The sequence below is a fragment of the Urocampus carinirostris genome, chromosome 7 (genome assembly GCF_059441175.1).
Source record: "Urocampus carinirostris isolate Australia breed hairy pipefish chromosome 7, RoL_Ucar_1.0, whole genome shotgun sequence".
Lineage (NCBI taxonomy): Eukaryota > Metazoa > Chordata > Actinopteri > Syngnathiformes > Syngnathidae > Urocampus > Urocampus carinirostris.
This window is the reverse complement of record NC_142355.1, coordinates 45,525,685-45,541,888: the sequence shown is the minus strand read 5'-3', so window position 1 is coordinate 45,541,888 and position 16,204 is coordinate 45,525,685. Positions and strand designations below refer to the sequence as shown.

At 41.2% G+C, this 16,204-nt stretch overlaps 1 protein-coding gene across 1 annotated transcript in view; it reads right to left on the bottom strand.

The window, feature by feature from the left end:
- LOC148363441 (cyclic nucleotide-gated channel beta-1) overlaps nt 1-16,204 on the bottom strand; it is an 80,437-nt gene that overhangs the window by 5,419 nt on the left and 58,814 nt on the right. Inside the window, exons 11-17 of the mRNA XM_088341099.1 lie at nt 16,049-16,190; nt 15,821-15,980; nt 15,655-15,752; nt 13,590-13,673; nt 6,248-6,366; nt 6,036-6,182; nt 1,405-1,600 (exon numbers count right to left, since the gene is read on the bottom strand). Of these exons, the coding sequence (XP_088197225.1) occupies nt 1,405-1,600; nt 6,036-6,182; nt 6,248-6,366; nt 13,590-13,673; nt 15,655-15,752; nt 15,821-15,980; nt 16,049-16,190 (946 nt within the window). The remainder of the gene's footprint in view (nt 1-1,404; nt 1,601-6,035; nt 6,183-6,247; nt 6,367-13,589; nt 13,674-15,654; nt 15,753-15,820; nt 15,981-16,048; nt 16,191-16,204) is intronic.

Genomic DNA, 16,204 nt, shown 5'->3' with positions numbered 1-16,204 from the left:
ATGCAACTGCTCCTGAAAGAGGATCAGAGAGCTCAGAAACTGTACCAGTGCTCATATTGCGTTCTACTTTATCAAGGCACAAATCTCTTTAATTTTCAAGTTTTTCTAAAAGCCATCATGTCAAGAAAACGCTCTGCATGGACCCACAAAAGCAGGAAAAGGCATAGGAAGAGGCTTTTTTATTGTGAACAAACTTAGACTTCTCAACCCGCTAAACGTGCCCTCGCGCCACATTAAGGTATTTGGCACTCACTAGTGTGTCTGTGATGTTTGGAAATGGAAAAATACACGGAGTCTGTAGGATAGATGATAATTGCAGTTTTCATAACGCCCACATGATGACGACAAAGTATCATGTAAACTATAATAATGTGGACCGTGTCCTCAATCTGTACAGCTGAGCAATAAAACGGCAAGATTATCTTTAAAATTACAATTCGACAGTACAATAGGTTATTGGGTATCAATCCAAAAATCAGGATTTTGTCATTTATTTATAGGACGAAAGTTTTTGTGAGCAGTGTTGTGGGAGTTATTGAAAAAGGTAATTTGCTAATTAATAGTTACTCCATTTAAGGTAATTAGTTGCAGTGACTAGTCACTCCATTTAAAATGATATAAACCCCCAGAGTCTGACACCAAATAGAAGCACATTACTCTGAAAGTAGTAACAAATTACCGTATACACTCACATTAAAGCCGACCCCCTAAAACTGCTTAAAATAGCCACATAGAAAATAACTACAGTCATCCCTTGTTGTATTGCGCTTTACTTATCACAGTTTTGCTAATTTGGGGATTTTCATCGGGCATTTTGATTGGCTTAAACAGAGTGAGATACTTTCTATAGCCAAAAAAATGGACATTCTCCGTCTGCTTAACTTGCTTCCTAGTGGCTCCCGGCGCTTTTTCAAAAATGTTTGATAATGGAAAAATATATGGTTTCTGTAGGACAGTACTGGAAAGTAAAGGCAGTTTTCTATAAAGACTACATGATGGAAGCAAAGTATCATGGGTGTTGGATCCCTTAACCACTAGAGTCATATGGGCATGATTTCCTGTAGTGTGTCTTGGGCAATTACAGCCTGGTGGCGCCCAACCCAAGCCAAATGTTTCGACCTGTTCCCGAACCAGAGACGTTTCATGTGTTAAAGTTAGACGAACGTGCTTACCACTGCACTGAGGGAACACATCCTAAGTGTCTTTAATCCATGCAGTTGTTCAACAAAACAGCAGATTATTTTTACATTTACAATTTGACGGTATAAGTTATTTGTAAAAAATAAAATAAAAAAGACTTTAATTGTTTAACAAATACTTGAGCCTGAGTAATGAATGAATAAATAAAGTGTTCTACTTTCATTTAAAAAAAGTAAGTCATATAATGGTAAATCTCTCATTTACCTGCAAGGAAACGCTGGACTTGGTCTTGTCTTTGACCTGAGTCATTGCTCCTTTGAGTCCACTGGATTTCTGGGTCATCTCCAGGGCCGCCCTTAGCAGTTTGGGAGTATCGGGCTTGACGGGGTTGGGCTGGGCCTCAGTCTGCTCCTTGGCTCTTTCTTTGGACTCCGCTTTCTTTCCTTTGGTGAGCATTTTCCTGGATAATGGGAGGGGGGGGGGGGGGGGTTATAGTATGCATCATAATCTTTGACTTCCTTAAAAGCATGGGCAGGGAGCGTTTTAAACCCAAAGAGCCACGATAGGAAAATGTTTTTATTCTGAGAGAAACCTAATCCATATATTTTAGGAAACAATTCAGCAAAACCAGCAAAACTGCTCTCCAGACAAAAGCCAGTATAAGATTTTTTAACGGATGTAAGTTTTTTTTGTACCACTAGGAGGCAGTAAATATAACACACTCTCTTTTTAACCTTCAACATTTATGGACACCTAAAACAACACATGCAACATTCAAGCTCTCGCAAGGCATATAAATGCTCTGGCAGGCCAAATTCGGCCCACAGGCCATGGGTTTGACACAGGTGCTGTATGGTGTTGTGCAACCAAAATCAAGTGCTTAAAGGCACATGTAAGATTATCACATGTAAGATCCAAAGTGCACAATTTTACGTTTTTTGCCAAGCCTTTTTGAAGTATTTGAGTACCCTAGGTGAACAATTACGTCACTTCGCTGTCGGTAAGGTCTCTCTCTCTCTCTCTCTCTCTCTCTCTCTCTCTCTCTCTCTCTCTCTTTCTCTCTCTCTCTCTCTCTCTCTCTTTTGGTCTCTCTCTCTCTCTCTCTCTCTTTCTATCTACAAAATGACAGAGGATCATGCTCATTTGTGGAGTTTGCATGTTCTCCCTGTTCTTGCGTAGGTTTCATCCGGGCACTCCGGTTTCCTCCCACAGTCCAAAAACATGAGTGTCAGGTTAATTGGCCGGTCCAAATTGTCTTTAGGTGTGAATGAGCGAGCGAATTGTCTGTCCCTGTGTGCCCTGTGACTGGCTGGCAACCAGTTCAGGGTGTCCCCTGCCTACCGCCCGAAGACAGCTGAGATGGGCTCCAGCACAACTGCGACCCTACTGAGGATACGGGGTGCAGATAATGGATGGATGGATAGTTTGAGTTGATAAATGAAGTTTTTTAACCAATTACTTTCAATTACTTTTCGATTACTCCAATACCAAATATGCTAATAAAATACAAAAGAAACTAAATAAGAATAAAATTATGACTCACAACACGTGGTAAGCTTTCTCTCCTGGCTTTGATCTCTTTGATCTCCGGCAAAACTAACTTTAATTGCAACAGAAACAAAATGAAAATAAATCCAAACAGCTTGGCAACATCGTTTTTGCCATTCCATGTGTTCCGTTACTCCCCAAGCCTGCACAATATTTAGTAATTTTATTCATATTTAGTTTCTTTTGTCTTTTATTAGCATATTTGGTATTGGAGTTGTCCAAAAGTAATTGAAAGTAATCTAGTTAAAGTAACCCTACCCAACCCTGCTCACGAGACAGTTTGAATGGGAGATGATAATTGTTACATTAAAATTCTCTCTGTGTCGTTCAAGGTTTGGTATGTGCCAAGCTTATTGTAATGCATGCAAATCAGATTCTAACCTGATAACACAAACTGTACTGTCCGGTATACCTGTATATAAGGCACAATTTTAACTACAGTCAAGGTGTACCACCAACAGAGCCCGTTTTGGCTGTGCGTCGCCAACCCTTTAAATGGAAGCTCATTAAACAATGTATGTTCACTGATGAGACTTTTTATGATGAAAACCTACAGAACAAACTGTAAACACCCAAAACCACCAGCCATGCACCAAAAGCAATTTGATTGGATAAGTGGGTTGAACAGAGCTATGCACTCAGGCAGCATGCTCTCCCTTTCTCTTTCGACCAGCACCGTTTGCGTTGAAAGGTAAATATGTTGGTATCCTCAATTGGAGTATTTTGTGACATTTTTAAAAAAGTACTCTGCTCGCATCTTGTTTTGAAACCATCATTTTTTCTGACAAAGATGACTTTTAAAATGAGCCTTAACACCCTCGATTAACAGTGGGAGCAAGACAACTTTTAAATGTCATACTGATATGAGACACAGGCTCTAGCATTAATATTAGTTGGGGCTGGTTTTACAAGGTGCACCTCATTGCCAACAGTAAAAAAAACAGCCCAACTATTATAATACGCCGTAGTCGCCATTGTAACATGAACATTTTCCCATTCTGATTTTTCCTATCCGGAATGAATGGGCCCATTCATTTTGCAGCCACATTAAATGTAACAATGAGCAAAGGTCATGCTAATAAGTAGATGCTAACGAGTAGATGCTAACGACTACATGCTAACAAATACAGTTGTATGCAAAAGTTTGGGCACCCCTGATCATTTTCAAGATTTTCCTTTATACATCATTGGTTGTTCGGATCAGCGATCTCAGTGAAACATCATATAGCAGGCAAACACAGTGATCTCTGAGAAGTGAAATGAAGTTCATAGGATCTACGGAAAGTGTGCAAAAATTACTTGAACAAAAGTATGCAGGTGCATAAATTTGGGCACCCTTGTTGTTTTATTGATTTGAATAACTTAAGCACTAATTATTGGAACACAAAATTTGTTTAGTAAGCTCATTGACCCTTGACCTACATACACAGGTTTAGCTAATCATGAGAAAGGGTATTTAAGGGAGCTAGTTGCAAGTTGTTCTCCTCAACAGAACAACTGTCAAATGACCTGAAAACAAAGATTGTTCAACATCATGGTTTAGGGGAAGGATGCAAAAAGCTAGTTCAGGGATTTCAGCTGTCAGTTTCCACTATGAGGAACATAGTGAGTAAATGGAAGCACATAGGCACAGTTCTAGTTAAGGCCGACTAGAACAAGAAACATCTCAATTAAGCAGAGGCGAAGGATGGTAAGAACAGTCAAACGGACCAGCTCGAAAGACCTTCAACATAATCTTTCTGCAAATGGTATCACTGCGCATCGTTCAACTATTCAGCGCACTTTGCACAAGGAGATGCTGTATGGGAGAGTAATGCGGCAGAAGCCTTTTCTGCACACAGAGTCACTTGAGGTATGCTAAAGCACATTTGAACAAGCCAGCTTCATTTTGGAATAAGGTGCTGTGGACTGATGAAACTAAAATTGAGTTATTTGGACAAAAACAGGGGCGGTATGCATGGCGGAAGAAGAACACAGCATTCCAAGACGAACACTTGCTACCCACAGTGAAATGTGGTGGTGGTTCCATCATGCTGTGGGTCTGTGTGGCCAGTGCAGGTACTGGCAATTTTGTTGAAGTTGAAGTTTGCATGGATTCCATTCAGTATCAGCAGATTCTTGCGAACAATGTTGTAGAATCAGTGACAAAGCCAAAGTTGCGGTGGATACTTCAACAAACAACGACCCCAAACACTGCTCAAATTCTACTAAGGCATTCATGCAGAGGAACAAGTACAATGTTCTGGAATGGCCATCTGAGTCCCCAGACCTGAATATTATTGAAAATCTGTGGTGTGATTTAAAGCGGGGGTCCATGCTCGGAAACCATCAAACCTGAGTGAAGTGGAGATGTTTTGTAAAGAAAACTGGTAAAAAATACCTTGAACCAGAATCCAGACCCTCATTGGAAGCTATAGGAAGCATTTAGAGGCTATTTTTTCTGCAAAAGGAATATCTACTAAATATTGATGAAATTTTTCTGTTGGGGTGCCCAAATTTATGCACCTGCCTACTTTTGTTTGAGCAATTATTGCAAATGAAATGAAATGAAATGAAATGAAATGAAACTCTCTGTAACTTCTATGAACTTCATTTCACTTCTCAGAGATCACTGTGTTTGTCTGCTATTTGATCTATTTAACTGAAATTGCTGATCCGAACAACCAATGATTTGTAAAGGAAGATCTTGAAAATGATCAGGGGTGCCCAAACTTTTGCATACGACTGTATTTGTTAGCATGTAGTCGTTAGCATGTAGTCGTTAGCATCTACTTATTAGCATGACCTTTGCTCATTGTTACATTTAATGTGGCTCAGTGACCCATGGGCCACCCCTATCAAAATATCTGAAAGCCCAGCCCCAACTGTCATAATTACTGAGGGAATAAGATAGAAAGATAGATAGATAGATAGATAGATACTTTATTCATCCACGAAGGGAAATTCACATTTCCAGCAGCATCCCTGAGCTGAGAACAGTACAATAATAAGCCAAAAGAATACAATATACAAATACCCAGTGTGACGTGCAAATGCCCACCGTAGCGTGTTATATAGAGTAACTAAATAGTGCTACACAGAATACATATTGCAGTATGTTGATTGTCTAATTATTTCATACATTTCATGAAATCATCAAACTTCAAACAGTGGAATAAAATATTGAACAATTAGCTTTTGTCTAGAGAGCGAGTTCAGTATTTTTATTATTATTTTGTTTTAAAATATACAGTATATTTAGCTTTTAAGGATCTTGGGGTCAAAAAGGTTCCCGGCCCTGCACTTAGAGTTAATAACTAATACATAATGTCCTTTTAGGTTTGATAATAAGTCAGTGGCACACATACCTTGCTTTCTTGCGCAGCAATTTCTTGGATTCGGGATAGTGCACCAAAATTTCATTCAGATCTTTTTTGTCCAGTATGAAGAGATTGGCAAAGCCGTGAGAAATCACATTGGCGGTGCGCCTGTTGCCCCCGCCCACTGCGAGTAGGCTGCCAATCGAAGTGAAACAAAAAAATTAATAACATTTTTTTTTTCTTCAATAAATCGTCTTTACCTAATCTCGCCAAAGACAGAGCCAGCACTTAGCGTGACAAAAACCGTCTTTCCGTCCGGTCCTCCGACCACTTGCACCTCCCCTGCCTTGATGATGAACATCTCCCGGCCGACTTCACCCTGATGGCAAACACCCCCAGGAGTAGAGATTATTGAATCCCTAAATTCATGGATCACAGTAGCTCAGGAGGTAGAGCGCTCGTCTTGGGATCCCAGTTCGAATCCCGGCTCGTCCGTGTTACATGCCGGAGTGTACTTGGGTAAGACACTGAACCCCTGATACCCCCAATTAGCAGGTTAGCGCCTTACATGGCTGCAAGGCCGCTATTGGGAAATGTGGAGCACATTGTGGGAAGTCATTGACTTGAAAAGCGCTATATAAATGCAGATCATTTCATTTCATTTCAAGCATTACAGTTGTTGTACCTTTTTCAAAGTATTTTTTCTGTAGTCAGATTTTTGTTGAAGTTCAGTAGTTTTTTTTGTAGTATTACAGTAGATTTATTTTTGTATGATTTCTGCAGTAGTTTTCTTAGTAATTTTTCCATAGTAGTAAATTCTTAGTGTTTCTGTAGTATTTTTGTTGTATTATGATAGTTGTGTGTCTGTGGTACTTTAATGATTTCAGGGTTTTTGTAGAAATACTCATTTGTATTTTGTAGTATTTCTATTGGAGGATTTTTGATATACATCTGTAGTATTTCTGTAGTAAAGTATCACAGTATTTTTTTTTCTAGTATTTTTGCCGCATTTTCATAGTAGATTTTTTGTAGTATCGCTCTAGTTGTATTTTTGCAGTATTTCTGTTGCACTACTTCTGTAGTATTTCTGTAGTACTGGTTCTGGTAGTGTTTGGTATTATAGTATTATGAAGTGGTATTTTTGAAGTACTTCTGTAGAAGTATTTTTGTTGTATTTCGGAAGCAGTATTTTAGTAATACTTTTATTTTAAAGTATTCACACAGTATTGTTTTGATTACAAAAAAGCTTAAGAGGATGCAATGAGACACAACACACTCTTCTGTTCAACAGCAGGGCCCGACAGCTTTCACCGGTTTAACCCTGCCACGTAATACAGGTGCTCTGCGCCTCCATTAGATCAAGTCCAACATCCCACTTTCCTTTTCACAACACCTCTCCACTCATTCCTATCACCAACAAGAGCTCTAGCCTCCAATACATTTAGACCCCTTTATGCAGTGCACTCATAACACCATCCATTCACGTCAATTTCGGCCTTCCTCTTGGTCTCCTTCCATTTACTTTCTGCACTGTAGATCTTCTTCAACATTCGCTCCTCATCATCCTGTCTATGTGTCCAAACAAACCAAGTGCTCTCTCATCCACATGCTTGCTCAGTTACGCTTCTACTCCAATTCTGTCTCTCACAATTTCATTTCTCAGTCTATCCAATTTTGTCACTCCTAATATACTCCTCAAACACTTAATCTCAAAAACATTTAATTTTTTTCTCAAATCTGCATTCAGGCTCCAAGTCTGTGCCCTATACAACGCAGTCGGCACAATCACACTCTCATACAGTCCTCTCTTAACATCCATACTCTTGTTACTCATCACTCTCCTTAGAACACCCACAACCTTATTTCCAATGCCATGCCCACTCCATCACGTAAACACTTCATCACCTTACTCTTCCATTTACACATAACTTACACTTATCACACACTCTTCTAAACTCCATTACCAACCATCTCAATTTCTCCTTCGAATTAGCCACAAGCGCTGTGTTATCTGCAAACAACAACTGACCGTTCCACTGTTATCCATCACCTCTACACCTCCACCAAATACTCTTGCATTCACTATCAGCCGTGGAAACATCACACACCCCTTTCACACACCAGTCAACACAAGGAACTACTCACTTGTCTCACTCCCTTCTCTTACACATGCTCTGCTCTTCACATAAAATCTCTACAATGCTTGTGAAAACTTTTCACCCACTACATACATTACCATCACCTGCCACATCACCTCTCTATCGACTCTGTCATACGCCTTTTCCTAGTCCATGAAAGACAAACAAACATCCTTATCTTTTGCAAAATATTTCTCACACACCTGTCTTACTGCAAACACATGATCCACACATCCTCTTCCTTTCCTGAAACCACTCTGCTTCTCCATCACCACCTCATCTGTTCTTCCTCTCACCCTCTTAATCAAGACTCTTCCATACAGCTTACAGACAACAAACTGAAACCTCTCGAATTGCTACATTCATACATAGCCGTGCCACCTTTCTTCAAGTATTCAACCCTCCAACCACGCATCTAACCAGTACACATATTATCTACTCTGAAGCTTAGATAGGGAATTATTGTGGGCAAAAATGACAGAATAAACAAATGAATGAATAAACAATTAAAAAATGGCATTGAGAGCGATGCCCATGGACAAATCTAAAGATCTCATTTATAGTAGTATAACAGTAGGGTGAGCAGAGCTATGCACGCTTTCCTCCTCTCGCTCTCTCGCCTATCATCGTCTCATGTTCACCGTTCCAAAATATACAATTATAATTTAGTCCCTAAATCAAATGATGTTATGCGCATCCCAAGATGTAAACAGTTTGCCTTATTGGACGTGTCCACTAAACGCGGTTTTAATGTTGTCTACACTTACTTTTTCAGATTTTCAAATGAAAAAGGAATGTGTAAGGCAGTGGTGACAAAGATGCGGCCCGTGGGCTAGATCAGGCCTGCCGTGGGTTTTAATCCTGACCATTATCTTTCTCACCCTTTATTTCTTTTCTTTCTCCTTTTCCATCTATCTCCCCCCCTCTTTTTTATCACTCTTGTTTTTCTCACTTCCAATCTGTTCTCTTTCTTTCTCCCTCCTTCCCACTCTCTTTTTTCTCTCGTCTTTCTTTGACTCTTTTTTTACTTATGTCTCTCAAATTGTCTCCCTTTCTCACCTTCTTTCTCTCTCTTTCCATATACTTTATTCTTCCTTCTGTCACAACATGTTTCTCTCTCTCTCTCTCTCTCTCTCTCTCTCTCTCTCTCTCTCTCTCTCTCTCTCTCTCTCTCTCTTTCTCTCTCTCTCTCTCTCTCTCTCTCTCTCTCTCTCTCTCTCTCTCAGAGCGAGAACCTCATTTGCAATGCACCCTTTGGAGATGGTGGCCACCACAGCTAAGATATTAAGTTTGAGCCCAACCTGACCTATTTTTGGCTCCATCATGCTTGGTGTCTAAACATGTCAATAATATGGTGGTGAGCAAACTATAGAAATCTTGACAAATATTTGCAGAAAGATCTGGTAAACAGGACAGTGGCCATTTATGAGGACAAAATCGCGGGTAATTATGCTCCTAAAGTAAAGTCCTACTGAACGGACTGAAACCACAGGCTGAAAACGTCCTAGCTGAAGAACGGGCAGGTTTCAGGGAGGGAAAGAGCACCACAGATCAAATTTTTAAACTGTGCATCTTATGGGCCCGGTCACGCAGCCGTTTGCGTCTTTATCGCGGCTGAATCACGACCAGAAATTTCTGCCCGTGAAGCAGAAGCTGTTGCCCGCGGTGGAAAATGCGCAAAATTGCCCAACCCACTGTTCATCCGTGGTATGCCCGCGAAACAGACGCCGGCGGCTGTTCCGCTTCCTCATCGCGTCAGTTCCACGTCCTTTCCGAGTGTGGACCACGGGTATAAAAGCTGCCGAGCCGGGCTGTAGAAATCATAACCGCTCAAGACACAGTCCCGTGAAGATAAAGGTTTCAAGCTATGGCACCGAAGAAGAAGCCAATATGTTATTATTGTAATAGTTTTTCATTTTTATTTTATTATCTTTTTATGAAATGAAAAGAGATGTCAAGAAATAAAAATGGATTAAGACGAGGTCACTACGGTTACGGGGATCCATGTTCACCCCTTGACGTCTCGAGCACAACTGACGTGTGCTCGGCATATCGCACTGAATATACGCGGAGAAAGGCGTTTGACCGTCACACGCGTTACACACGATAATTCATGTGATTCAGCCGCGATACAGACGCAGAACAAACGTGCTATGACCGTGCTCCACCCGCGATTACCCGCTAAAATTCCGCGTCCTACCCGCGTGTAACCGCGCCCCGGCCGCGGCCGTAGCACGTCGTTCAACGTCTGTACATCGTGTGCCGCCTGTGGTTACCCGTGGTCTAAAGTTTTGAGCAGCGCAAAACTTTTTTGCGCGGCCAACCGCGTGTGAATTTCTTGCCGCGTGTAAAGCACGGCTGTATCTCGTCTGTATCGCGATCTCAACGCGGGCAACAGCGTCTGCTTCACGGGCAGAAATTTCTGGCCGTGATTCAGCCGCGATACAGACGCAAACGGCTGTGTGACCGGGCCCTATGTGAGAATTTCCAACAACACAAGAGACCTCATTTTTCGTTGATTTCAAGAAGGCGTCTGATAGAGTATGGCCAGCCATTCTATGGGGCACCATGCGGAAGTACAACATGGGCTAGAATCTAGTTCAGACCGTTGAACAACTGCATGCCAATGCCAACAGTGCAGTACTGATCAATGTTATCATTGGAGTGTGGTGTCGAACCACAGTCGGTGTGAGACAAGGCTGCATTCCCTCTCTACCTTTATTTAACATCTTCCTGGAGAGGATCATGTCCGAAGCTCTGGAGCAACATGAAGGTACAACCAGTATTGGGGGACACAACATGAATCATCTCCGTTTTGCTAATGATATTTCAGCATTGGCAGGAGACAAACAGGATTTCAGAGATCTGGTCAGTCGTCTGGACAAAGCATCTAGGTAGCAAAGGGAGGGAAATCCGCACCGATAAAAACAAAACTAATGACCAACAATCCCCAAGGTATCACCACAAACATCACCATAAACCACAGAGAGCTAAAACCTATCACCAAATGTAAATATCTTGGAGCTGATACTTTAAAAGAGGGGCAAAAAAACGAAATAATTTCGAAACAGCTCAAACCACAGTCGTACTTGCCAGACTTGAACCCATGTGGAGGAACAGGAACATAGCAGAGAAATGCAAATGCTGGTTACCTCCATCTTCCTTCACACTTGCAAGACAAGGACTCTCACAGCAAAACTGGAAAAGCAAATCCAGGCCATTGATATGCGATGCTACAGGACACTTCTAAGCATCAGGTACTTCGCCCAGCTAACAAATGCAACGTTGCGCAACACTATTAAATGGCACATTGGACCATATGAGGAACTGTTGTCTACTGTACACAGACAGAAACTTCAGCGGTATGGTCACGTCAAAAGATAACCAGGAATGACCAAGCTAATTCTCCAGGGGCAGGGGGAGAGGGCAACATTAGGGAATGGACTAGTGCCAACTTTGCCATGACCCTACAGTGGAGAAGGCTGACCAGAGTTGCATCCCCATTATTGCCCCGACGACCAATGCGGTTGAGGGATCAATGAATCGGGAACCGTTTATAGCAGGGGTCAGCAACCTTTTCGGTGTGGAGTGCCACTTTCAAACTTCCTTGTAAATCAGTGTGCCACACCAAGATTAATGACTCGCACTTTTTTTTTAATATCCAACAGAGCTGTCATTGTACACCAGTCGAAATATACAACATGGATATACATTGAAATCGTATAACTGACCAATTTATCTTTCACTATTTTTATTCATCAATAAACTAAAAAGCGAATGTGAGCAACATACGCAAAGGCCTTTAGACCAGTGACTTTCAACTACTGTGCCAGGGCACACTAGTGTGAGAAATTGTCAGGTGTGCCGTGAGAAATTATCCAATGTCACTTTTTAAAATTGTATAAATAATTTTCAGCAAATATTATGTCATTGTTAAGTGTCTGTGCTGTAAAAACAGGGGGTAGTATAAATTTTATTGTAATTAAACATACTGTTCAGTGTCATTTTACAACATTTTTGGTTAGTGGTGTGCCGCAAAATTTTACCAATATAAAAAACGTGCCCTGGCTCAAAAAAGGTTGAAAAAAACTGCTGTAGACATCCATGACTTTTTACCACAAGAATTAACCAGAATAAACTATTCTTCATCAACAATGAACTTCAATCAAAAAAGAAGTGATATGGACAGCTACCATACCATTCAACAATGAAATCGCATTGCAGAATATATCAAAACTTGAAATAACAGCAGCAAGGGAGAAGGCTACCTGAAAATAAGTGCAACAGAAAGAAAAGCTGAACAGCAACACGCACACACACAAACACGCACACGCACACACACACACACACAACTCTTTAATATATTCGCCATCTGTAAATGGTTTTCAATGTTTTGCTATGCAGTGAGCAATGTGATAGCTTGTGTTTTTAGAAGTGACAAAGGTTCAGGCTATGTGTTTGTTTGCCGTATCTGGACACGGCGCGTTTCAATGTATCCGCCTTGTCAGACTCGTCCTTGAATTCATGTTAATGTTTCGTCTCGTAATGGCGTTTAGTACTTGATGTGCGAGGTACACCGCTCTCGAGGCACAATGCACAAACAGTGCGGTCATTTTTTGGACAAAGCCCCAGTCATCTGTCCACGCTGGCTGGAAAGAACGAGATTTTTTCAATTATCGGGCGCTGGTGTTTCTGTGGCTGGGTTAAACCTCGGATCTCCCCCCTTCTCCTCGCCGCTGCGCAGACACACGGAGGAGGAGGGGCGCTACCGTAAAGCCCGGAAACAACGCGGAGCGCAACTGAAAATGTTTAAATTTGAGGTAAAAATGCGCTTCCAAAAAAAAAAACATTATTTTGCTGTGCGCTCGTGTGCCACTGGTTAAACCCTAGCGTGCCACTGTTGGCACGCGTGCCATAGGTTGCCGACACCTGGTTTATAGTGTTAGAATATTGTATTTCACTGCATGTAAAGTTGTAATTGTATTAGTTTTCCAATTATATCCGTTTAATTATATAATTATAACATTATATTTAGATCATCACATTATTCATTTAGTTGTAGTTAATGCTCTTCATGTTTTTCTTTGTTATCTGAGTGAATAAATCACATTTGGTTGTGTATTTGTTAAAGTTTTTTATTCTAGTTGTGTATTTGAGCAAAGTATATACTACGGTCTGTGATCTTTTTGATGTCACGTTCAGTGGTTTCCTGCCCTTTTCAAGTGATCTGGTTTGTGGTTTGACTTAAGACGGACCACTGACTAATTCAAATGAGTTAGTAAGCCCAAGCTTGAAAATAATGTTATTATGTGAACTCTCATGTCTTAAAACCAAATTTCTGATGCATTTTTTTTGGTCGACATTGTCTTTTTAACAAGCCCACAGGAAGAGAAATGGCTCCTTCAATAGTCATCATAGGCTGTGAAAGAGTGAGATTTATCTAGTAAATGATGTGTGATTATACCTTTTTGCAGACATAATCTCCTGGCAGGTAAACAACTGAGCGAAGGCTCTTCAGCATGTCGAAGATCATTTGCTGGTCACAGCCCTGTTAAAAAAATAATTATTTGGAATTATTTGACCTGATGCTTTCTTTTAAGTTTTTTGATGACCGGTGTTGGGACCAAAGTTGTTATAAATAACGCTATTACCTAACAGTTAATTTTCAGTAACGGGGTAAAAGAACTAATTTCCGCCGTTACAACCCCGTTAGCCTTAGTGACGGTCAGAAGCGCTGCGTTACTTTGAATTAATAGAGATAATGCGTGTTGCCGTGGACGAGTGTTTACTTTCGAGTCACTCGCAAGTAACCCTTAACATACAATTGTAAGCATTAGAGACACACCGCCTATGATCAGTAACAATGTGGCACTATAGGTAAATATAGTTCTTATGTTACAAAGCCCATGGCATCACATAGAGAGAGGAACTGGATTGACTTATGTTGTGAACAAAATATTTGCAGTTGCCTATTTCTACTTGACTAGTGTCTCAGGTTCTGTGGTCAATCCTGGAAGGGGGTTTACCACATGTGAGGTCCTTTCTCAAGGTTTCTCTTTTCTCCTCACACTGAGGTTTTTGAGTTGTTCCTTTCCCGCATGCTGGTTTAAGATCAGGTAATTGTGTAATTTTGTAATTGTAATCCTGTGCAGTCCTTTGAGACATTTTTGTGATTAAGGGCTATATAAATAAATGTGACTTGACTTGACTTGAGGTTCTGAGAGTTTGAATTATTTAAATGTTTTATACTGCTGTGTTAAATGGACTTTCTACTGTTAAACTGTTTACCTTTTTAAGTGAAAACACTTAAAGTACAATAGCATATGTCTACTTGAGGAGTTGTCTGACCTAAGATTGTGATTTATTCTATAGAATGAAACTCATTTTATATTGTTTTACAGTTTATTTTTGCTGTAAAGACAATACTTGAACTACGGTTGACCCCAAGAAGCGTCCCCAAGGGCCTTCTACACGGTCACCTCCGGACCCAACCTCTGCCGCCCCTTCGGATGCTGATGAGGGGGCCTCTGTCCGTTCCGAGGAATTCTAGGTACTGTTCTGTTCTGACTCGCAATTTTCGTTTTGTTTTTTTTCAGTTGCCATGTCTCTTGTCATTGATCGTTGGATTGTTTATTCCTTTTTTTTGGGTAGTTGGAGACGTGCCTGTGGACTCTGTGACTGCCAAGGACATCGGTTGTCTTGCCTTGGATCCTTTCGGGTGACGTATTAGAATACTTTTTGTACTTGTTTGGATTACTTTTGACTTCTGGCTTTTTCCCTTGGAGTACCTGCATTTTTTCTGTTTTTCTGTTATCTGACTTTCTGGAATACCTGTTGGCCTGCCCTTGGATTAAATTTTTTTTGGGGGGGAACTTCTGGAGCTGTCCCTTGAGGAGGAGGGGGGGTTTCTGTCGTGATTACTAACTCTGATCACCTGGAGCAATCATGTGGGTGCCTTCTGATTGGCTGGCAATTCGCTCTTAAGCACGCTGCGCCCAGACCTCCTCGTCAGAGTGTACTTTGATAACTCTGTGTGTCTCTCCTGATTTCCCGTTCCTCAAAAAGCTCTGATTACCTGTTTCTGCCTTCCTCCAATCGGACCTTTTTCCGTCCCACGCTTCGATCTCCTCTCCAGCCCCGGTAAACTCGACCTGCCTGACTTCCGTACTTCGATTGGCCACTTGATCCGAAGCTATCTCTCCGGCTCCGCTGCTGACGTCTGACGGCAATCACGTCTCCCGCAAGCCCTGAACGCTTCCTTAAATAAAGCACTGAAACGAATGCTCTGGGGTTTCCTGGTCTGTTCTGGTCTCCTGATATATACTGCTTAGAAAATGTTAAATTATTTGACATAGAACTATTTCTTTTTAAAGTCACGGAATTAGTTACTTTCCCTGGTAACTCGTTACTTTTACTATAGAATAAATCAGATATTAACTCAGGTACTTTTCATAAGAAGTATTGAGTACCTATGACTAAATACTTTTTTATAGTAACATGCCCAACACTGTTGATGACATGTCATGTACCTGAAAAAGGGGCACTTTGCTAACGATGGAGTAGTTGACATCGATGGCGATGTCCAGACGCATCTTATCTGGCAACTGTGTCAGCAGCTCCTGCTCGTCTAGATGGTGCACATCACTCTGTATAAACTGTAAACTTCGAGAAGGATCAAATATTCCGCTCTCTTACCCAGCATTCCTTGTGATTGCCAAGTGTAGTTGTACCAGGTTTTGACTCGGTTCTGGACATCTTTGGGGATCCGATATGAAGACATGTATTTGATGGTGTTGTCCATACAGGTGCGGTAGTACGTGTGACTCGCCGTGGCCGCGCCAACCACATCGCGCATCTGAGGAAGAAATAGATACCTTTCATTCGTCTTGTCACCCATAAATTTGTTCTCTTTCCCAACACTACCTGTCCAATCATAATAGAAAAGACAAAGACTCCCACAAAGTAGTTGATGAGCTGAAAAACGATCTCAAAGAGCGTGGTGGGATCCGGCAACCCTCCGATGGTGATGAGTGTCTTGACCGCAAAATAGTAACAACGGATGTAACTGTGGCCCCAGAA